The sequence below is a fragment of the Scyliorhinus canicula genome, chromosome 19 (genome assembly GCF_902713615.1).
Source record: "Scyliorhinus canicula chromosome 19, sScyCan1.1, whole genome shotgun sequence".
NCBI classification, from domain to species: domain Eukaryota; kingdom Metazoa; phylum Chordata; class Chondrichthyes; order Carcharhiniformes; family Scyliorhinidae; genus Scyliorhinus; species Scyliorhinus canicula.
In genome coordinates this window covers 59,648,748-59,673,477 of record NC_052164.1, presented here as the reverse complement: position 1 = coordinate 59,673,477, position 24,730 = coordinate 59,648,748, and the positions used below count along the sequence as shown (strand labels likewise).

General features: G+C 43.8%; 1 protein-coding gene across 9 annotated transcripts in view; it reads right to left on the bottom strand.

Moving 5' to 3' along the window:
* Positions 1-3,494: 3,494 nt before the first annotated feature.
* The window catches only part of LOC119954104 (rho GTPase-activating protein 32-like), a 726,718-nt gene continuing 705,482 nt past the window's right edge, over positions 3,495-24,730 (bottom strand). For 8 of the 9 annotated variants that reach the window (XM_038778987.1, XM_038778990.1, XM_038778988.1 and 5 more), the window contains 2 exons: positions 13,142-13,482; positions 3,495-9,787 (listed from right to left, as the gene is read on the bottom strand). In XM_038778987.1, the coding sequence (XP_038634915.1) occupies positions 7,463-9,787; positions 13,142-13,482 (2,666 nt within the window). In that variant the 3' untranslated portion in view covers positions 3,495-7,462. Of the gene's footprint in view, positions 9,788-9,819; positions 10,152-13,141; positions 13,483-24,730 lie in introns of those variants that run through there. The other variant, XM_038778995.1, reaches the window with a different exon arrangement.

Here is a 24,730-nt window from a genome sequence, read left to right as displayed (position 1 = left end):
TTAGGTGGGGTTGCTGGATTATGGGATAGGGTGGAGGTGTGGCCTTAAGTAGGGTGCCTTTCCAGGAGCCGGCCAGACTCGATAGGCTGATTGGCCTCCTTCTGCACTGTAAATTCTATGGTTGTGCACCGAATGAACAGCTGCTGTTCCTGTACAAAGATGCGTCTTTGATGTTCACAGCTACAAAGAACTGTGTAATCAAAAGTTCATCAATGTAACGTTTTTCTTTTCAAATAAATGCAGCAGTATATGGACCACTCTAGCCATATTTTCCTGCTTTAATAAAAGCAAATTGCTGCGGATGCTGGAATCTGAAATGAAAGGGAAAATGCTGGAAAATCTCAGCAAGTCTGGCAGATTTGCTGAGATTTTCCAGCATTAAAACTGATTGTTCAAATTATTTAATTTCTGCCAGTTAGACTGGCACACCCAGGTTCAGGCTGAGAGTTCTCTATCAGAATTATGTCTCAAATTGTGTTGGATGTCCATCTGACAGCTTATATGGTGTTGAAAAGATTCTTAGAGACACTGAAAGTACCTCTACATTATTGTAGGTTTAATTATAAATAGGTCACAATAAAGTAGGAGCATGCAATTGGCATTGTAAGGGCCCTTCCTGTTGACTCCTTTTTCCCCCATTTCTTTATTTTGTTATCATTTTGATGCACTGATGCTTAATGGACATGTGCTTTAAGTTGAGCAGGGAAAGTGAAGGATTCAAAAGAGAACACTGTGCTAGCCTTCAGACAGCAGAACTCAGAATTTTCTGCACCCGAGAGATCAGTGGGACTTGGTTCGATTGGTTGGCTGGTGGCCAATGAATTGGCCAAAATATCGTATTCTGCCAGGTAACCGGTGGTGATTGGATCCAGCCTGAGTGGGATGATTTTTTGAGAGCTAGGGGAAAGGCAGTTGGTATCCTGCATGCTCAGAGGAAAGAAGCTGCTCTCTCCCTCGTGTTTTCTCCAGAAAAACGGTATAGCTGTATAGAGAATCCATGAAGTCAGTGAAAACCTCAAACTGAAAGCCGAGATTCAAGGTGCTAGAAACAACCATCTGAAACAAAGACTCATCCTTTTACCATTATGTTTTACATCCCTCTTCTTCTCTCTGTGTTTGTCTTTCATGTATGTGTGTGTATATTTATATTATAGATATATATATATTTATATATATATAAAATGGGTGGGGTGAGTTTTAAGTGGAGTGGGTTTAGGAATTAGATAGTAGTTAACCAGTTGTATTTGCTGCATATTTCATTATAGATAGTTATTAATAAAACTGTTTAAATTTACAAACCTGGTGACTAATTATTGGGCAGCTAAGGGTCAAACACAGTGTTTTTCTGAGAATTATTTATTAATTTCAATTGTGTTGCAATTTCATATCAAATAGGGCTGGAATTGACTGAGCAATAGCCCAGGGGGTCGTAACAGCATGGTATAAGAGCATATGTAAACTAATACAAATGACTTTGGGAATCTGGTGCGTTAACTCTTAAACCAAAGAGAAAATGCTGGAAAATCTCAGCAGGTCTTGCAGCATCTGCAGGAAGAGAAAACAGCTAACGCTTCGAGTCCAGATGACTCTTTGTCAAACCAATGTGATGAATGGGAGCCGGGGGTCAGAAGACCGAAGCATTCAGGAGGGGTTTTAAAGCTGGAGGACCCTTCCGGTGTGTTTTCCCACACTGGATGTGGCAAGGCATTAGCCGGCGGCAAAATCTTCTGGTCCCACCAAAGGCTGCTGGATCACGTTAATGGGAGGTGGGGTGCAAATTCCTGCCAATAGGGTGGGTTAAAGCTGGTGAGAAACTTATAGACAATGATAAGGATGTTTAATTCAAAGCATTGTGAGCTGGTTAACAAACTCTCGGGGATAGATGAGCAGGACAGCTCTCAAGTAGAATTTTGAACAAGTCTCAGATTATGGAAGCAAGTGAAGGAAAAGCCAGCAAGCAGGTATTAGGATAATTATATATGATGACAATAACATGTATCAAATTTTCAGTGAGGGACGTGCAAAAGGAGAGAAGGATCTTGATGATCGGCAGGATATGAGGTGTAATGCTCAATATGTCAAACACATCCAGAATGTGATCTGGTTTAGCCTCAGAGTTGGGTAGGGAAATTGATTCAGTTCTGAGTTTGTCAGGGTCAGGATTTAGTCTTACTGATGTTGAGCTTCAGAAATTGAGACCTGCACAATAACCTGCATTTATGCAGCACCGTGAACATAGTAAAACAGCACCAGTCTCTTTACAGGGGCATAATCAGATCATCTCTGCTTAAACACTGACACTGAACCAAAGGTGGAGGCAACAGGGCAGATGGATGAACGAATGGTCAAAGAGAGTATTATGGGAAGAGAGATCAGTGGAAAGGTTTAAGGAAAGAATGAAGGCACGGCCATCAATGGTAGAATGCAAAAAGTCGTGTCGGGCGGGCTGAATGTACAAGGAGCCATTTAGGAATACCAAGCTCTTAGAGGATTGCAAGGCTGGATCAGGTCGGAGGAAGGGATATAGTAATAACCTTGTCAAGAGGACTGACAGCTGAGAGGTAATTAGGATATCCAGTGGAGTGGTGGAGAAAGAGTGAAAAGTACTGAGCCCATGTTCATAGATAAAAATGTGAAAGTGGCAGCTAATCAAAGGGGAAGATGCTGAATATACATTTCTAGGAAATGCCAGTGGTAGGAATGCTGGGTAAAGAATGCAAGGCACATTTATGGAATTTTGCTGGCTGTGGGGCTACATGACAATGGAATCATGCAAAGGCTATCTCAGCATGATGGATGACAGAGGAGAGGCATTAAAGCAGCATGAACAACTGATCAAAGGTGCAGAGTGAATTTTAAAAGGTGACGTGCTTCAGCTACTTGGATTTCAGAATTTTTCGGATTTCGGAATATCATTTTCAACGAGGCGAAATTGCTTGTTCCTGGGACCAGCACGTTGGGACATGCGCAGGTGCGGCATGGGAAGGGCACATCCAGGACACACATCTTGTTCCAGAATGTGGATTGTCAGCATTAAATCATAGAATTTACAGTGCAGGAGGCCATTTGGCCCATTGAGTCTGCACCGGCTCTTGGAAAGAGCACCCTTACCCAAGCCCACACCCCCGCCCTATCCCCATAACCCAGTAACCCCACCCAACACTAAGGGCAATTTTGGACACTTAGGGCAATTTAGCATGGCCAATCCACCTAACCTGCACATCTTTGGACTGTGGGAGGAAACCGGAGCACCCGGAGGAAACCCACGCGCATACGGGGAGAACGCGCAGACTCCGCACAGTGACCCAAGCCAGGAATCGAACCTGGGACCCTGGAACTATGAAGCAATTGTGCTAACCGCTATGCTACCGTGCTGCCCCATTGAGACAGGAGGGAAGGTGAAATAATGTGCACCACATTAATGCACAGCTCATTGAAAGTGCCCTCAATATACCGTAAGTATTTATTCAATGAGAGAACCAGAGTTGAGATGATTGGGTTGATGTTGCCTTTTTTATGTAATGCAGCTGAGATCCTGTGTAATGGAACAATGCGACACTGCTGAATTATGCAAGTCCGGCTCATCACTATACAGTACAAAAAAAGAGAAAAATCAACTCCAGTTTTGATACAAGGTTGGCAGCAGCAAGAGGTGTCCAATATGTACAGGAATCACAAACAGAATCCAGTATTTACACATAGTTACAACTTTGCTTTTCACACTTTACACCAAGACACAAAATAAAACCAAAAGACAGAAAATAGACAGATCAATTACATGTAGCAATTGACACAATTGGGTGACTTTCCCCAGTACTAGATCCATCAGGAATTCAGAAGTGTCGCAAAGTTGGGCAGATTTCTCCTAAAGAATACCGTCAATATATTTCTTGAATGTCGTATGTCTTACCAGCACGAGTTAAGCACAAACTTCTTGACCCGCTTCTTCAGGCACTGGGTGAAATATACACTTCATGCTGTTCCCATAGTTTGAAACAACTGGCTAGCTCGAATTGGAGCTGCTGCAACACTGATTCCTTCATATATCAAGTCTGACGATGCATTTAGTGATAATCAGAATAGCTCAGACCCCATTTTACAATGTTTACATGGAGCACTTTGCAGAGATTGAAACAAGCTTGTTGCATGGGGAATCGTGGACATCACAGCACAGAAATATCAATGAGCAGAAATCATTGTTCCCATTTGTTATCCCACATTTAAAAGAAGCTTGCTTGTACCCAGAGGTTTCATTCTCACCAATAGAAATTGAGAATGCTGGCAATCAGAAAACAAAACAAAAAATGCCAGAAATACACATCAGGTCTGACAAGGTGGGTTCAAAAGAAACAGGAACAGGAACCCGCCATATGGCCCCTTGAGTCTGTTCCACCATTCAATAAGATTGTGACTGAACTTATACTTCAATTCCATTTTCCCACATCAGTTGCACAACCTGAAATGTTAGCCTATCTCTTTCAGAGGATGACAGACCTGCTTATTTCAATTGCTTTGGGCTTGCTTTTCACTGTAAACTCTGCTTTATCACTGTGCATATACATCTTGAGACAATCGTAAATGCTTTAGTGCATCTAAATGAGGCCCACCACAAACAAAATGGATGCCATCACCATGCACCAATTTTCCAAAGCATCCTCATAATTTACTGGAGATAGTGAGGGAAATGATCTGCTCACTATCCTATCTGAGCTTTGAAAGCAGAACAAATGTCAGTTCTGTTTCTACAAACAGCAGTCAATGTTCCCTACACACTCCTATCCTGCATACGCTGTGCCATGTTGTAGACTTGCTCACTGCAGCTTGCTCTTCTTTAACTCAAATAGCCATTCCAAAGGATCAAAATGGTTTACGTGGAAACATTCACTATCAGTATATATACAATATATAACATTCAATCAAATGGTTATCTTTTAACATTTTACTGTGATTTTCTGGCTAGCTTTATTTAGTTTTTGACTAGGAAGTATTACGTTCAATCAACATCCATACAACAGAAACAGGTGTCGGCACTGGAGGATGGCTATACCAGAAGTGAGCGATGTGTGAGCTGCTGTTTAGGATGATTAACTCTTGCTTGCCTCTCGACAGATGCTGCCTGATCTACTCAATATTTCCAACATTTTCCGTTTTAATTACACCTCCGCTGAACCTAAGTTTTGTTTCTATACCTCTCTCATTATCAGTTTCTTCTGACTTGTAGTATAATTCCTTTTGTCATTTAACCACTTCTGTCCTCTATGCTACCACAAACCCTTTTGTTCGGTCCTCCTTTTCTTCAGGCCTCTGTAATTTCATAAAGTTATTAATTCTGAAAAGTCATTGACCAGATATATTAACGTTTGTCTCCTCTCTCCTCAGGTGGTGCATGACCACTCCTGCATTTTGTTTTTACATCCAGTGATACAATAACTGTTTGTAAGCTGACTTCCCTCACACTGTTATACTTCATTTCTGAAAATATCAAGACTCACCGCTGAAATGACTCAGGAAGAAAATGTGAAAATCAGCTTTGATATCTGAAGGGTCATACGGACTCGAAACGTTAACTGTTTCTCTCTCTACAGACGTTGCCAGACCTACTGAGTTTTTCCAGCATTTCCTGTTTTTATTTCAATATCTGAAGCCTTGATTTGAAATTCGACAGGCTTCTCTTCTTCAAGAGCCCTTGGCCAGTGCAGTGCATAATTTCAGCATAATACAGCGACCTTGCCAAGTGCTGCCTTTAATCTGTGCATTCCAATTCAACACGCAGGGAGATCATCTCAGACTATTGGGCAGAAACCTCACTGCTGGCATCATTCGCAAAATGGAAACAAACAGGTGTCCAGCTTTTTGGTTCAGTTTTCAGACTGGAAGATTTTGTTAGAAGGATTAGACGTGAAAACTGCCTTATCTTCTGAATAAAATGGAACGGTGGGATAAATCAACATGAACAATGTAAGACAAAATTAAGGTTAGTGGCTCCCAACAGTTGTTACTGATTCACTTGATAATCCAATAATAATTGTCCCATAACATTGTGCACAGGTTGGGCATTGCTACAAAAATAATCACAGTTTTAATATCCTTTCCCCAGTTACATATTTTACTGAATGTCACTCTGTAAATTATGGGAACATTATATAAACAAATCTACACACGTGACTCAAAAACAAGAGGTCTGTTTGAGTAATTCACAGTGTTACTGCGTCTCCTGCAGACTGTGCGCAAACATTAATATCTAGTCTGAAACACCTTTAAACATCTGCAAGGGGCAGTCCAAACAGGGCAAATGAGGTGACAATGGCTTAACTTCAAAACAATTGTAGACTGCAGGGATTTCAGGCCAACATTATCAGCTTACACGAAGCACCAGCCTCTGTGTGCTCAGGAAGTCCTGGCACGCAGTCCCACAGTATAGCATTGTTCATGTGGTAGCAGGGGACAAGGCTTTGCTCCTTATTATGTCACAATGAGAGCACAATCCCAGCCAGAGCACAGAGATTTTAAAAAAGGATTGCTCCACTGGGGAGCTTTGTAGTTACGTGCAATTTATATACTCGATTCAAACTGGTCATGGAAATGATAAAGCTTTGATATATTCAATTGGATGGCGCAGTCTGACACTCAAATCTCAGTTAGTTTCAACCCCTGGAATGGTAAGTTAGTATCCACACACAAGCATAGCGAATGAAAAATAGATATATTTAAAATCAGCTGAACTCACTAACTGGCAAACTATTAGATATGGCTAGCATCAAGGTGGTGTGCGAGAGTTGGGTAAGTTGCCACTCTGCAATAGCTACCTGCCATTTTGTGATTTATTCTCAACTAATTGTTGTTCCCAGTATGTCTGAAGTCACAAGTCATGAGTGCAGGGCTAGCTCTGTGCTTCTATTAAACTAAATTTCCAAAATGGAGGGGGACTAACTCTCTCAGAGACCATGAAACTGGCACAAATATGAAGAAAAAAACAATTGGAAGAGTAAACATTCCATTATTGACTCCGGCTGAGGATGAGGTGTCTTCACAGAGGCAGAGCCAGACCTGCAACAGAGGAATGGGGGATGTGGGGAGACAAGGCGGTGGAGGGTTTATAAATGCAGAGCCAGCCCTGCAGGGGGGTAATTGGGGTAGTGGTAATTGATAGAGGCAAGACAGGTAACAAACTCTCCTCAGCAGTCTCACTGATCCAAATCATTTTTCTCAGAAGCAAACAAGGAAGATAATTCCCTTAAATGTTGAGCCCTCGTGCTGTTTTCAGATAATTATTAACACTGAGCTGAGAGTCATTCACCAAGGTACAAATGCAATCTCGGGTTTCATACATGTACTTGAAATACACAACACAAAAGATCCAATATTCGTCCTATTTTGTGTTTAAAAACAGTACTCTGGTTATCTTTTTTAAAAATAAAACAGTCTACTGCCCAGCAGAGACTGCATAGGATAAAATTTCTGCTCATTCCACATGTACTTCCGCTTCAGACCTCTGCAATGCCAGCTCTGTCGCCATGTAGCTTCCTTGGCCTAAAGCAGTGCTAAATGTCTTCCCTTGGGGATGATTGAAGCCCAGAGGTACAAATGGGGCACTTCTTCCCAGACCTCCCCTCTGCTGCTGGGACAGAGTGTGATAGTCATCTAAGTTATCATATTGAGACATCACTGTCAATGTACTGTGCCGTTTACTGCCTGCATGCCCCAAACATGGGTATGGGTACGAGAGAGATTGTTCCCTAACCAAGGGTTCTGGATGTTGCTGAAATCTGGTGCTGTAACTTCTCTCCAGTTGGCTGGATACCAATGGCCTGGCAGACTCATCTTCCTCACTGTAGCAGTCTCTGGAAGACTGGTCCCCTCCACCCCCTCTCACTTTGGGTCTTTCCAATTCTGGCCTCTCACTTGCTGCCCGGAAGGATTCTTCATAACTACGTAAAGGCTCATGAGAAGAAAGCGCATATTTACCCGTTGCAGATGGATATGTTCGTGAGTCTGGATGGTCTGGTCTATGCTTCAGTCCGTAGCCTGCTGGAACAGCAGTGTGTGTGCTGTATATCTGTCCCCCTTTTGAGTCTGCAGAGGACCTTTGACAGGAATCATACTGTGATTGATCATAGAGTGATTCGTGTGGCCGCCTGGTCCTGTTGGTGCTTTGTTTCTGAGGAAGTGCTGGCTTCTCCAGCTGCCCATTTCCAAAGGGTCCATGGTGATGAGCCGCTGGCTCGATATATGGCCCACTGTCCAGTTCGCAGTCCATGTGCTGATAGATGTACGGTGGGTCAGGGTCTGGTGTCTTTGAGGTGGCAGGATACCACCTTTCCTTTCCCTCACTCCCCACCATACCGGTTTTCCCAGGATCAGACTTACTTCTGGAATGGATGATCTCCAGCCCCCCAAATTCTTCCTGGAGGACAGGGGTCACGTTATCATACTGCGACATCACTAAGCCCTTGGTTTTTTGCCGGCTTCGGATTTCTCGTCGAATGGACTGAAAGCGGGATTTCTCAGCATCTTCCGGATCCCACATCATATGGGTCAGTTTCACATCCGGAAACGGTGGCACATCACGACTTACAAAACTGTGCTCCCGGCTCATCACATTGGCATGGGCATCACTGTGTGGGTAGGGTGGTGTACTGGGATATGGAAAGATTTTACCTTGAAATCTGCCACTGTAGGGTGGAATATCTCGACTGGTAAAAGAATTGAATTGTCTCAACCTTACTGAACCATAGGGATCTGCAAAGTCATAAATCACACCATCAGTCCCATGTAGGTTACGTCCAGAGGTGGAGTAAGGGCTGTACCTATACTGAACTCGGCCATTTTCAAAGTACGGTTGCAGCTGAGTGACGTGATAATCTGACTGAGGTGGTGGTGGTGGTGGTGGTTGTTGGCAGGGTTTATACTGATAGATGGGTCTCTGATAGTAATAGAGCTCTTCCGCTGGAGGCACCTCAGTTCTTGAAATGGGAACTGATCTAATGGAAGATGGAGGCACATACAGAGAATGAACACGTCTTATTGTGGGGTACGCTGGCTCCTCAAACTGGGAATGTGGACACACAAATGTCCGCATAGCAGGATTCCCCACAGGAACATAGTCTGACCTTGAAAGGCGAGGCTTGGGAAGGTGAACGGAGGCTGCTTTAGACTGGTTGGTAAAACTGTTAAATCGAGATGCAGCCGAGGGAATGTTCTCAGGTCGTGGCCCATACGATAGATGTTGGGGTGTACTTTCTGATCTGGACTGGTAGGACAAGTGCTGGGGGACACTGTCAGCCCGGCACTGGTAGACTAGTGGCTTCATTGAATTAGCATTCTTCTGTTGGAAGTGGTTGTCTAGATCTGGCAAGTTTTCCATCTTGGAATGATACTGATGTGACTGGCAAAGAAAAGGTGGTTTGGGAGGAGGAGGTGGCGGTAAGGCATCCTCTATAGATGATGGTATGGTTGTTGAAGCTAGCAATGATTGGAAGTTGGAGGCATTAATGGTATCTGACATGGAATGACTAGGAGGCACCCGACTTTCCACAGATCGGACAGGTGGCACTGGTGGAGTGTTACTATAAATACTGCAATCCACAGGTACAGACTCAGCTCTCGGTTTTACTGCTGGTGCTTGGACACTGTCTCTTGCCTTGTCCTGATGTCCACTGTGAATAGTCATAATCGTGGCAGGGTGAGTGACATAGCTGTTGTCAGGGCTGAAAGCTAACCCTGACTGCTCAGGAACATGTGGCTCTGAGTGCTTCACGGGAGTTCCTGCAGAAACTGCTGTTCGGACCTGGAAAGAAGGAGAAAAAACAGCTATGACAGCTACCAGATTTTAAGAAATAATTTGTTCCGATATTACTTGAAATATTGGTGCTTCCTTTCTCTTATCCCATACCATGAACAATTCTCTAGCCAAGTTTGATCCTCTTTTTGATGCTTGAAGTTGTGTATCAGTGTTCTGCACAACGTTGCCCTTCAATTTCCTCGCTTTCTCTGCCTGCACAAACTGCTGAATCCTGCTCTGTTGCTTCCAACTCTCTGCCTGGACTTCTCCAAAACCACGAACTGCATGAATGTTCAACTCCCCTGACAGCCAGACTTAGATCAGTGACTCTAATCCCAGGACCACGGTTCAGGTACTCCTGTATAAAAAGCTGAAATTGCCCATTGTTTTGCAATCAAACTAATATAAAACTTTGTGACAATTTGAAGAAAATGAATTGCATACCGATAATATTTTCAATTGAATATTTGAAGTGTGAAAACAATCTTCATGTTTAAAAAGAGTTTTCAACTCCAAGGAATAGAATGATCAGATTATAACAGAAAGGGATATGCACACTAGATTAGACAGTGACAATGTGAACATTATAGAATAAATGCAAAATCAAGTAAGGTAACAAAACCTTCCACTTGTGTGTAAGATGGGAAAATTTGACTGTACACACACTATCAGCGCACCCCACTCTGAAAAGTCCTCCTTATTAACTTGTGGAGGCTTGTGCCAAAATTAGGAGAACAATTCCACAGACTAATCACACAATTGCCTAACATAGTCATACTTACAGAATCTTAACTCTCGGACAATGCTTCGGACACCATCACTATCCCTGGGCATGTCCCACTGGCAGGACAGACACAACAGAGGTGGGAACACAGTGGTATACAGTCAGGAAGCCCCCCATGACATTCAATAGCATTGCCATCACTGAATCCTCCCTATTGGCATCCTAAAAGTTACCATTGACTAGAAACTGAACTGGAGCATCCATATAAATATTGTGGATAGAAGAGCAGGTCAGATGCTGGGAGTTCTGAGGCAAGTAACTCAACTCCCAAAAGCCTGCTCACCATTTACAAAGCAAAAGTCAGGCTTGTGATGGAATATTCTTCACTTGCCAGGATGGGTTTAGCTCCAACAACACTTTGGGAAGCTTGATTGGTACCTCATCCATCAACTTAATCATTCACTCTCTCCACACTGGTACACAGTGGCAGTCATGTATACCATGTACAAGATGCACTACAACAATCCCCCAACGTTTCTTTAACAGAACTTTCCAAACCCATGGCCTTTACCACCAATAAGAACAAGAGAAGACACATGGAAACACAACCAAGTTCCCCTCCATGGCACACACCATCCTGACTTGGAACTATATTACCATTCCTTCACTGTTAGTCAAAATCCTTGAACTCCCTTCCTAACAACACCGTGGTCATACCTACACCACAGGGACTACAGTGGTTCAAGATGGGAGCTCACCACTACCGTCTCAAGGACAACTAGGGATAGGAAATAAATGCTGGTCGTAGCCAGAAACATCTGTGAAAGAATAAAACAAATATGTCAATTATCCACTTAAGTGCACAGACCATCTCAGGTTTTTTTGTGTGGCTGTACAAGTTCAGTAAAAGGGGAGGACCTGTGTTGGGTCTGTGCAGGTGGATCCAGGTTGCTGCGCAGCTTCAACGGACTACTGGCACTATGCCCAAAACCTATTGGTCTTCCAGTGCAAAAAGCTGTCCCCAACCAGGTGTTGCAGGCTGGCACGTTCCAAAGCCCAGGATTATGTGCTCAGGGATGCACGAAAGCTTGGGGCAGCCACCACAGAGGTGCAATGGGGGAAGGTTGCTGTCTTAAGGCCTTTCAGCCATAGTGAACTAAGTGGCTGGGTACGATATAGACGCCCTTGGGCTATATGACTTGCACTGAATCTATACAGTGAATATTAAATGTATCACAATTGTATTAAAGCACCTCAAGAGTGCAACAAGTTTTGTTTTATTAAAGTTGTATGAGATGGTACGCAAGGCACTACTAGGTGGTAACAACCACAATATGATTGAATTTTACATTGAGCTTGAAAGACAGAAGAATGGGTCTAAGAGTCATGGTTTGTGGAAGCTGAGTAGGGTATAGTAAACTGGAATACCAGGCTAGGAGATAGATGAGGAGAGAAGCAGTGGCAGACATTTAAGGGGATATTTCAGAATAAGTACATTCCTGTTGGAAAGAAAATTTTTTAAAGGGAGGACCCACCATCTGTGGTTAACTAAAGTTGAGAAAAGGGTCAAACGTAAGTAAGCAACTACACAAAGAGGAGTGTCAGGTCAGATAATTGGACCGATCATTTTAGCGGGTATCGTTGGGCACTTTGGCAAGCTCGAGGTAATTGGGAAGAATCACCACGGTTTTATGAAAGGGAAATTAAGGTTAGCCAATTTACTAGAGTTCTTTGAAGGAGTAACATGTGCTGTGATAGAGTGGAGCCTGTAGGTTCTGTAATGTTTCCTCTTGTGGGTGAGCCCAGAACTAGGGAGCATGGTTTTAGGGGTCGCCCTTATAGGACTGAGGCAGAGAATATTTTTTATCTAGAGGGTTGTGGAACTTTGGAACTCTCTGCTTCAGGTAGTGGTGGAAGTGGGATCACTGAATATTTTTAACGCGGAGGTTGATCGATTCCCTTGCCTAACAAGAATCTAAGGTTATTAGGGGTAGATGGGGAACGTAGAACTCCACACAAACAGATTAGCCATGACCTTATTGAATGGTGGAGTAGGCTCGAAGGGATGGATGGCCTACTTCTGCTCCTATTTTGATATGTTTGTATGTGTTATTTGCTCATACTGTAGATACAGGAGATCGGAATTAAAAAACAGAAAATGCTGGAAATTCTCAGCAGGTCTGGTAGCATCCGTGAAGTGACAGAGTTGACATTTCAGGTTTACCTTTCACCAGCATGGATAACATTTCTGATAAAAGAACATTATCCAGAAATGTTAACTGTTTTTCACAGCTTGTTTTAAAATTTGAAGAGCTAGTACTGGCATTTCTCTATTTGGGAGTGAGTGAGTATGTGGTGTTGACTGTAACGAGAAACTTACTTGATACTGCACTTTGTAGAGGGACTCAGGAATGTTCAGATTTATTTCTCAATACACGGCCCTAACATTTCACAAATAGATTTTAACCTCATGAAGAGAGTTATTATAATAGTGGTTATTGATAGAAAGATTCTAACTGCAAAACAACTTAATCAATTAACGCTTATACTTTTTTTTGTTCAGTCTGAAATCTAGTAGGGGAACTGCACCAAATTCCCAGAGTCCAACTGACAGATTAAGTCTTTGTTTCCCTTACCTGGCCTGAAGCTGTAGGCCCTGCTATAGTGTTGGGAGGGACTTGGCCAGTGGCGGGTTGTGGTTCGACATTTGGCTGTACAGTTATCTGATAGCTGACCGCTGTAGGAGTTTCTGAGGCAGCTGATATTGGGCATGGCTCTGTAATAGGGGCAGTGTAGAAGTTCTGATCCTCCGAGGCCTGTCGCCCAGGCTTCTTTTGAGACTGCACAGTGGCCTGCTGGGCACTCTCAGCCAGAGCTAACGCCAGCAAGCGAGCAGCACTCTTTGGGGGTGGAGGTGGTGGAATTAGAGGCACAGAGCTAACCGGAGGAGCCTCCTGAGGGGATTCCATAGGAGTCACTGCAGAGAAAACAAAAGAACAAATATTATTTAGCCAAAATAAATTGTTGCAAAATAGCCCACTATCTGCTTTGTACGCAATACATGACATGATCTTTTCCAAATGTTACCATATTAGTGACACCTTCATAGAATTCGCTGCACAGGAGGAAGCCACACAGTCTAGTTTACCCATGCCAGCACTGGGTCTCTGACTGACATTAGCTGCTCTAATCCCTTTATTGGATCTTCATTATATTCTTCTTTATCCAATTCCCTTTTAAATCATCTTTTAGTTTCTGTCCTTTAAATTTCTTCTTTATGTCTTACTGATTCAGAAAGTACTAGAAATACTTACTCTCTCAATATGCTTCATGCTTTTGAAACCGTTTATTAGATCCTCCCCGCCCAAAGGCCCAGTAGAATATTTTTCAAGCTGTAATCTGTAATGAGAAGTCTAGTTTCATCCCAGTACAACTTCATTCACCTTCCTTGAACTGTTCTTTCCCCAAATACACTTGTTCATGTTTCTCTCACTGTTCCAATGCTGTAAATTTAATAAGCTGCATATGCCAGGATAAAGTCACTTCACTAACCTGTCCACCTGCCTCATTCCAGAATATCTGTCACGTCCCTAATATTTGTAACTCCACCTGATGAACAATCACATCTCGAATTTTCTGCAGTTTACTATTAATTATAATCCCAGTGTGCGTGAATTTCATCTGAATCAATAATCACAGCAATTGGTGGGCGGTACAGTAGCACAATGGGTAGCACTGTTACTTCACAGTTCAAGGGTCCCAGGTTCGATTCCCGGCTTGGGTCACTGTCTGTATGGAGTCTGCACATTCCTCCCCTGTCTGCGTGGGTTTCTTCCCACAAGTCCACAAAGACGTGCTGTTAGGCAATTTGGACATTCTGAATTCTCCCTCTGTGTACTCGAACAGGCGCTGGAATGTGGTGACTAGGGGATTTTCACAGTAACTTCATTGCAGTGTTAATATTTGCCTACTTGTGACAATAAAGATTATTATAAAAAATTATAAACAACAGCCCAAATCCTTGTTTGTTCAAGTTAAATAAACTCCAGAGACCATGACTCTCCTCAGTGCCCTTGACTTTTAGTCAGGATGGCAGTTGCAGAAAATCAGCCATGGTTTCTGTCCTTGACTTCTACGTAGCAAGTTCAATTTTGAACTGCGTCTCTAACTTAAGGACAGGTTCAAACTTGCCATGATGTCCTCACACATCAGGCCTGAACAGCCCATTGGCCCTCAACATTCAGGTCTTACGAATGAAAGCTGCACCTGTGAACTATAGACAGAAAATCATAGAATCCGTACAGTGAAGGAGGAGGCCATTCGGTCCATCGAGTCTGCACCGACCCTCCAAAGGAGCACCCCATCAGTCCTACCCCCTGTGGTATTATCATAACTATAAGCATTACAAGGGTTAATGTAGTATCATGAATAGCCACTAGAGGGAGCTGCAAATACAGCTATATAAAGCAGTGTTGCTAGATCTTAGGGGGAGGAGTTTATGCAGGAGACAGCTAGTGAAGGTCATAAGAGCAGTTAGTGTGAGAAGGTTAGATTATAGTTTATAGCAGTAGATGAATGTAGTTATTGATCAATTCTGTATTCTAAAGGACTAAGTATCAAAACCCAGTTTATTTGTGTAAATAAAACCATAGCTTTGCTTTAATAAAACCTATACTGTGGTCTTTGTCGAACACTATCCCAACCATCCTAAATAACCAACACAAAGAAAAACACATGGTACCAGGTGTCTATTCCTTGAAGGAAACAGTAATTAGATTAGTTTGGAATAGCATTGGATGTCGAAAAAAGCAATCCAGAGTTAGGTAAGGCCTCAGGACCGGACGGCTATTCAGTGGAATTCTACAAGAAGTACTCGGAGATGCTGGGTCCGCTGCTGGTGAGGGCATTTAATGAGGCAAGGGAGTGGGTTGTCCTTCCCCCAACAATGTCACAGGCGTCCATCTCACTGATCCTGAAACAGGAGAAGGACCCAGAGTTATGTGGGTCATATAAGCCAATCTCCCTATTGAATGTGGATTCTAAACTGTTGTATAAAATAGTGGCCTCAAGGATAAAGGACTGCGTCCCTGAGGTGATAGAGGAAGTCAAGGGCAGGCAGCTGACGGACAATGTTGGAAGGCTCTTAAATGTTACCATGATGCCCTCGGGGAGGGGGGGGGGGGGGGGGGGGGAGGAGGAGATGGAGGTGGTGGTTGCGATGGATGCGGAAAAGGCCTTTGACCGGGTGAACATAGAACATTACAGCGCAGTACAGGCTCTTCGGCCCTTGATGTTGTGCCAACTTGTGAAACCACTCTAAAGCCCTGATCATCCATATGTTTATCCAATGGCCATTTAAATGGCTTTAATGTTGGCGAGCCCACTACTGTTGCAGGCAGGGCATTCCACGCCCTGACTGCTCTCTGAGTAAAGAACCTAACTCTGACATCTGTCCTATATCTAACTCCCCTCAATTTAAAGCTATGTCCCCTCGTGTTAGCCATCACCATCCGAGGAAAAAGGCTCTCACTGTCCACCCGATCTAATCGTCTGATCATCTTGTATGCCTCAATTAAGTCACCTCAACCTTCTTCTCTCCAACGAAAACAGCCTTAAGTCCCTCAGCCTTTCCTCATGAGATCTTCCCTCCATACCAGGCAACATCCTGCTAAATCTCCTCTGCACCCTTTCCAATGCTTCCACATCCTTTCTATAATGTGGCGACCAGAACTGCACGCAATACTCCAAATGTGGCCGCATCAGAGTTTGTACAGCTGCAACATGACCTCATGGCTCCGAAACTCAATCTCTCTACCAATAAAAGCTAACACACCGTACGCCTTCTTAACAACCCTATCAACCTGGGTGACAACTTTCAGGGATCTATGTACATGGACACCGAGATCTCTCTGCTCATCCACACTACCAAGAATCTTACCATTAGCCCAGCACTCTGTATTCCTGTTACTCTTTCCAAAATGAATCACCTCACACTTTTCTGCATTAAACTCCATTTGCCACCTCTCAGCCCAGCTCTACAACTTATCTATGTCCCTCTGAAACCTGCAACATCCTTCCACACTGTCCACAACTCCACCGACTTTTGTGTCACCTGCAAATTTACTCAGCCATCCTTCTACGCCCTCCTCTAGGTCATTTATAAAAATGACAAACAGCAGTGGCCCCAAAACAGATCCTTGCGGAACACCACTAGTAACTGAACTCCAGGCTGAACATTTCCCATCAACCACCACCCTCTGTCTTTTGACAGCTAGCCAATTTCTGATCCAAACTGTTAAATCACCCTGAATCCCATGCCTCCGTATTTTCTGCAATAGCCTACCGTGGGGAACATTATCAAACGCTTTACTGAAATCCATATACACCACATCAACTGCTTGACCCTCGTCCACCTATTTGGTCACCTTCTCAAAGAACTCAATAAGGTTTGTGAGGCACGACCCACCCTTCACAATAATCAAATTATTCCTTTCCAGCTGATTATAAATCCTATCTCTTATAAACCTTTCCAAGACTTTGCCCACAACAGAAGTAAGGCTCATTGGTCTATAGATACCGGGGTTGTCTCTACTCCTCTTCTTGAACAAGGGGACAACATTTGCTATCCCTTCTGGCACTATTCCTGTCGGCAATGATGACAGAAAGATCAAAGCCAAAGGCTCAGCAATCTCCTCCCTAGCTTCCCAGAGAATCTTAGGATAAATCCCATCCGGCCCAGGGGACTTGTCTATTTTCACACTTTCCAGAACTGCTAACACCTCCTCCTTATGAACCTCAAGCCCTTCTAGTCTAATAGCCTGTATTTCCGTATTCTCCTCAACAACATTGTCTTTTTCCTGTGTGAATACTGACGACATATATTCATTTTTGGATGTGAAATTATTTGTGGGAGGTGGTGTTAGGACGGTTCGGGTTTGGGCAGGGCTTCATTGATTGGGTTTGGTTATACAGGCACTGGTGGCGAGTGTACGAACGAATCGGCTAACGTCGGGCTATTTTAAGCGCACCGAGGGACAAGGCAAGGGTGCACCTCTCCCCGCTGTTGTTTGATCTGGCCATAGAGACATTGGCGATGATGTCAAGAGCATTGAAGGACTGGAAAGGGTTGGTCCGGGGGGGAGGAGAGAGAGACGGAACACAGGGTCTCGTTTTACGTCCACCACCTTCTCCTGTATATTTCCGACCTGTTCGGGGGGATGGTGGAGATTATGCGGATCTCAGGGGAATGTGGCCGGATTTCGGAGTATAAATTGAATATGGGGAAAACTGAGATGTTCGCAATCCAGACGAGGGGGCATGAGAGGAGACTGGGAGAGCTGACTTTTAGAGTGGCGGGAGGGAGCTTCCGCTATCTGGGAATCCAGGTGGCACGGGAATGGGAAACACTACATACGTTAAATCTGACTCGCCTAGTAGAGCAAACGAAGGAGGACTTGAGAAGGTGGGACATGCTCCCGCTTTCACGGGCAGGAAGGGTACAGACCATGAAAATGACGGTCCTCCCCAGATTTCTTTTCGTTTTTCAGTGCCTCCCCATCTATATCCCAAAGGCCTTTTTTAAATGGTTAAACAAAGTGATTTGGGGCTTTGTGTGGGCGGGTAGAACCACGCGAGTGACGAAAGTATTGCTGGAGCATAGTCGAGGGGAGGGTGGGTTGGCACTGCCGAACTTTAGCAATTATTACTGGGCGGCAAATATAGCCTTGATAAGGAAGTGGGCAGTGGGGGTTGGGGAAGAGAGAAAATCGGTGTAGGAGCAAGTGGAGGCGGCATCATGCAAGGGCACAAGTCTGGAGGCATTGTTATCGGCACCTCTGCCATTCTCGCCGGGCCAGTACTCCACAGGCCTGGTGGTAGTGCTGGCCCTGAGGGTCTGGGGGCAGTGGAAGAAACATATGAGAGTGGAAGGAGCAATGATCTGGGCCCTGATTTGCAATACCCATCGGTTTGTACCGGGAAGGCTGGATGGGGGGGGGGGGGGTTCTGAGATGGCAGAGAGCAGGGACTGAGAGGATGGGGGATCTATTCATAGATGGGAGCTTCCCTTGTTTGAAGGATTTAGATGAGAAGTTTGCATTGCCTGCAGGAAATGGATTCAGGTATCTGCAGTTACGGGATTTTTTGAGAAGGCAGGTTTCGACCTTTCCGCTCCTACCGCCACCGGGGATACAGGACAGGGTAGTTTCCAGAACTGGGGTGGGAGAGGGGAAGGTATCGGACATCTAGAAAGAGCTTATAGAGTCGGAGGAAACTCAGATAGAGGAGCTCAAGGGCAAGTGGGAAGATGAGCTAGGGGAAGAGATAGAGGCAGGTCTGTGGGCGGATGCTTTGAGCAGAGTTAACACATCCTCATCATGTGCCAGACTTAGCCTGATACAATTTAAGGTAGTTCACCGGGCACACATGACGGTGGGCTGGATGATCAAGCTTTTTGGGGTAGAGGACAGGTGTGTGAGGTGTACGGGGGAGGGTGGGGAGAGAGAGGTGTCAGCAAATAATGTCCTTATGTTTTGGGCCTGCCCGAAGCTTAAGGGATTCTGGCAGGGTTTTGCGGGTGTCATGTCCGCGGTACTAAAAACACAGGTGGTGGGGGGAGTTAGGCTATTTTCTGTTAAGGGTAGGAGGGACATGTGAGGGATGGAAATGATGCATGTACTACATTTATATTTGTATTTGCTTTCTTATCTGCTGTTATTATTATTATAAAATTACAAATATCTTAATAAATTTAAAAAAAAAAGAAAAAAATCAATCTAGAATCTGCCAATCAGAAAAAAAATCTACAGTAAAGACTGATCAGAAGATGGAAGGTCTCAAGAAGCCTGACCACTTCAAGACATAAGAACATAAGAACATAAGAACTAGGAGCAGGAGTAGGCCATCTGGCCCCTCGAGCCTGCTCCGCCATTCAATGAGATCATGGCTGATCTTTTGTGGACTCAGCTCCACTTTCCGGCCCGAACACCATAACCCTTAATCCCTTTATTCTTCAAAAAACTATCTATCTTTACCTTAAAAACATGTAATGAAGGAGCCTCAACTGCTTCACTGGGCAAGGAATTCCATAGATTCACAACCCTTTGGGTGAAGAAGTTCCTCCTAAACTCAGTTCTAAATCTACTTCCCCTTATTTTGAGGCTATGCCCCCTAGTTCTGCTGTCACCCGCCAGTGGAAACAACCTGCCCGCATCTATCCTATCTATTCCCTTCATAATTTTAAATGTTTCTATAAGATCCCCCCTCATCCTTCTAAATTCCAACGAGTACAGTCCCAGTCTACTCAACCTCTCCTCATAATCCAACCCCTTCAGCTCTGGGATTAACCTAGTGAATCTCCTCTGCACACCCTCCAGCGCCAGTACGTCCTTTCTCAAGTAAGGAGACCAAAACTGAACACAATACTCCAGGTGTGGCCGCACTAACACCTTATACAAATGCAACATAACCTCCCTAGTCTTAAACTCCATCCCTCTAGCAATGAAGGACAAAATTCCATTTGCCTTCTTAATCACCTGTTGCACTTGTAAACCAACCTTCTGTGACTCATGCACTAGCACACCCAAGTCTTTCTGAACAGCGGCATGCTTTAATATTTTATTGTTTAAATAATAATCCCGTTTGCTGTTATTCCTACCAAAATGGATAACCTCACATTTGTCAACATTGTATTCCATCTGCCAGACCCGAGCCCATTCACTTAACCTATCCAAATCCCTCTGCAGACTTCCAGTATCCTCTGCACTTTTCGCTTTACCACTCATCTTAGTGTCATCTGCAAACTTGGACACATTGCCCTTGGTCCCCAACTCCAAACCATCAATGTAAATTGTGAACAATTGTGGGCCCAACACGGATCCCTGAGGGACACCACTAGCTACTGATTGCCAACCAGAGAAACACCCATTTATCCCAACTCTTTGCTTTCTATTAATTAACCAATCCTCTATCCATGCTACTACTTTACCCTTAATGCCATGCATCTTTATCTTATGCAGCAACCTTTTGTGTGGCACCTTGTCAAAGGCTTTCTGGAAATCCAGATATACCACATCCATCGGCTCCCCGTTATCTACTGCACTGGTAATGTCCTCAAAAAATTCCACTAAATTAGTTAGGCACGACCTGCCTTTTACGAACCCATGCTGCGTCTGCCCAATGGGACAATTTCTATCCAGATGCCTCGCAATTTCTTCCTTGATGATAGATTCCAGCATCTTCCCTATTACCGAAGTTAAACTCACTGGCCTATAATTTCCTGCTTTCTGCCTACCTCCTTTTTTAAACAGTGGCGTCACGTTTGCTAATTTCCAATCCACCGGGACCACCCCAGAGTCTAGTGAATTTCGGTAAATTATCACTAGTGCATCTGCAATTTCCCTAGCCATCTCTTTTAGCACTCTGGGATGCATTCCATCAGGGCCAGGAGACTTGTCTACCTTTAGCCCCATTAGCTTGCCCATCACTCCCTCCTTAGTGATAACAATCGTCTCAAGGTCCTCACCTGTCATAGCCTCATTTCTATCAGTCACTGGCATGTTATTTGTGTCTTCCACTGTGAAGACCGACCCAAAAAACCTGTTCAGTTCCTCAGCCATTTCCTCATTTCCCATTATTAAAACTCCCTTCTCATCCTCTAAAGGACCAATAGAACATAGAACAGTACAGCACAGAACAGGCCCTTCGGCCCTCGATGTTGTGCCGAGCAATGATCACCCTACTTAAACCCACGTAACCCTTATACCCGTAACCCAACAATCCCCCCATTAACCTTACACTACGGGCAATTTAGCATGGCCAATCCACCTAACGCGCACATCTTTGGACTGTGGGAGGAAACCGGAGCACCCGGAGGAAACCCACGCACACACGGGGACCAATATTTACCTTAGCCACTCTTTTTTGTCTTATATATTTGTAAAAACTTTTACTGTCTGTTTTTATATTCTGAGCAAGTTTACTCTCATACTCTATCTTACTCTTCTTTATAGCTTTTTTAGTAGCTTTCTGTTGCCCCCTAAAGATTTCCCAGTCCTCTAATCTCCCAGCAATCTTTGCCACTTTATATGCTTTTTCCTTCAATTTGATACTCTCCCTTATTTCCTTAGATATCCACGGTCGATTTTCCCTCTTTCTTCCGTCCTTCCTTTTTGTTGGTATAAACCTTTGCTGAGCACTGTGAAAAATCGCTTGGAAGGTTCTCCACTGTTCCTCAACTGTTCCACCATAAAGTCTTAGCTCCCAGTCTACCGTAGCTAGTTCTTCTCGCATCCCCTTGTAATCTCCTTTGTTTAAACACAAAACACTAGTATTTGATTTTACTTTCTCACCCTCCATCTGTATTTTAAATTCCACCATATTGTGATCGCTCCTTCCGAGAGGATCCCTAACTATGAGATCATGAATCAATCCTGTCTCATTACACAGGACAAGATCTAGGACCGCTTGTTCCCTCGTAGGTTCCATTACATACTGTTCTAGGAAACTATCGCGGATACATTCTATAAACTCCTCCTCACGGTTGCCTTGACCGACCTGATTAAACCAATCGACATGTAGATTAAAATCCCCCATGATAACTGCTGTACCATTTCTACATGCATCAGTTATTTCTTTGTTTATTGCCTGCCCCACCATCTCGTTACTATTTGGTGGCCGATAGACTACTCCTATCAGTGACTTTTTCGCCTTACTATTCCTGATTTCCACCCAAATGGATTCAACCTTATCCTCCATAGCACCGATGTCATCCCTTACTATTGCCCGGATGTCATCCTTAAATAACAGAGCAACACCACCTCCCTTACCATCCACTCTGTCCTTCCGAATAGTTTGATACCCTCGGATATTTAACTCCCAGTCGTGACCATCCTTTAACCATGTTTCAGTAATGGCCACTAAATCATAGTCCTTCACGATGATTTGTGCCACCAACTCATTTACTTTATTCCGAATACTACGAGCATTCAGGTAAAGTACACTTATGTTGGTTTTTTTACCTCTGTTTTGAATCTTAACATCTCCAGTTTTATTCCTTTTGTTATTACTGGGCCTATTCACTGTGCTCCCCTCAGTCACTGTACCTTGTACTGTCGCCCTTATGGATTTCTGACTATGTCTTCTCTGCCTTGCACTTTTCCCCTTACTTCCTTTTGTTTCTGTCCCTGTTTTACTACCTTCCAACTTCCAGCATTGGTTCCCATCCCCCTGCCACATTAGTTTAAACCCTCCCCAACAGCTCTAGAAAACACCCCCCCTAGGACATCGGTTCCAGTCCTGCCCAAGTGCAGACACATGATAAACTATGCCAGAACTGGGCTTTCTTTCAGCAACAGTTCGAAGTCTTTATTTCTGCCTCCGTGCTAGATCAATGTAAAATAACTCTCCTACTAAATTTGGTTGGACCACAAGCATGGAAGCTATTCACTTTATTTGAATTCAGATGAGGATAAAAATAAATACAGCATGTGCTACAGAGATGTCCGATTGTGAAGACATTCTATGAGCGCTACATGTTAAACAACAGCTGCAGTTCAGAGAAGAGTCTGTAGATTCAGACATCACAGATCTTAAGCTCCAAGTACAGTCTGATAATCTTTTCTCGGGCTCCGAGTCTATGTTGCGAGATAAAGTTGTGTTCAGAATAAACGGTGAACCGGTGTGCGAGAAAAAATTCAGAAGACCTGTGTTGTCGATTGAGGCATCGAGCGAATATGCCAAATTCGTGGCGCAGGAAAAGAGTGCAAAATCGCTAAATGTGGCCGATGCCATTAATGCTGTGTTGCAGCAAAGAAAACTGCGTACATTTTGAATGTGACGGGACGAGCATGATGACTTGCACACGCTGTGGACAAGCCCACAGTAAAAAGATTGTCGGGTGAGAGGGAAACATTGTTCCAATTGTGGCAGACTGAATCACTTCGCAGCACAATGCCGTTTATCAGCAACTGTTCCAGTAACCAAATTTAAACAGCATCCAGAGTGTGAAAAGTGTTGAGAAAAGAATCCAAAATCATAGAGGATAGAGAGGATTACTCACCATTTTCACTTTCAGATACCTTCATGATAGAAGCTATTACTAAGATTGTGATTGTTAATTTAACCTATGCTCATCTAAGTAATGTAACGGTCATTACAAAAATACTGTATTGTATGATAGTCACGAGTTATTTAGACAAAAATACACCTATAAGGTCAGAGTTAAAGAAAATATCACAATCACTGTAATAATATTTTCTTTTACAAAGGAGGGATCTGGTATTATCATAACTATCAGCATTACAAGAGTTAATGTAGTATCATGAACAGCCACTAGAAGGAGCTGCAGATACAACTATATTAAGCAGTGATGACAGACCTTGGGAGAGGAGTGTAAGCAGGAGATGCCTAGTGAAGGCCATAAGAGCAGCTAGTGAGAGAAGGTTAGGTTATAGTTTAAACCAGCAGTGAGATTAGCAGTAGATGAGTGTAGTCATATGTTATTGATCAATTCTGTATTCTAAAGGGCTAAGTGACGAAACCCAGTTTCGTAGTGTAAATAAAATCGTATCTTTGTTCAAGCAAAAGCTATACTTTGGTCTTTGTGGAACACTATGCCTTCCATCCTAAATAAGCAACACAAAGAACACCATAGCCCCACCTAACCTTTGGACACTATGGGGCAATCTCGCATGGCCAATCAACCTTACCTGCACATCTTTGCGCTGCAGGAGGCAACCAGTGCAGCTGGAGGAACCCACACAGACATGATGAGAACATGCAAACTCCACACAGACTGTCACCCAAGGCTGGAATTGTACCCGGATCCCTGGCACTGAGAGGCAGCAGTGCTAACCATTGTACCATTGTGCCGCCCAAGTGGCCAAAGAGGTAAAGACAAAATTGGTTAGTATGATGCAGAACCAAATTAGATCCTTGGTCTGAACCGAGTCAGTTAATCTCATCAACGCAGTAGATGCAGTGCCAAAAGAGTTTTAACAGGTCCTTTCCCCACCATCATCATCACTTCTCTCAGGTGCAATGCTATTTCTCCTCACATTCCCACACCAGAACAGAGTAGAACACTGTGTCCACACCACCCCCCCAGCTCACAACTGAGTGTAACATTGTGTAACTCAAACTTGGGACTGAGTGTGGCAGATCAAAGTGAATGGTGATGTACAATTACAATAACAAACTGGAGAAAATTTCATAAATATCCCCATCCT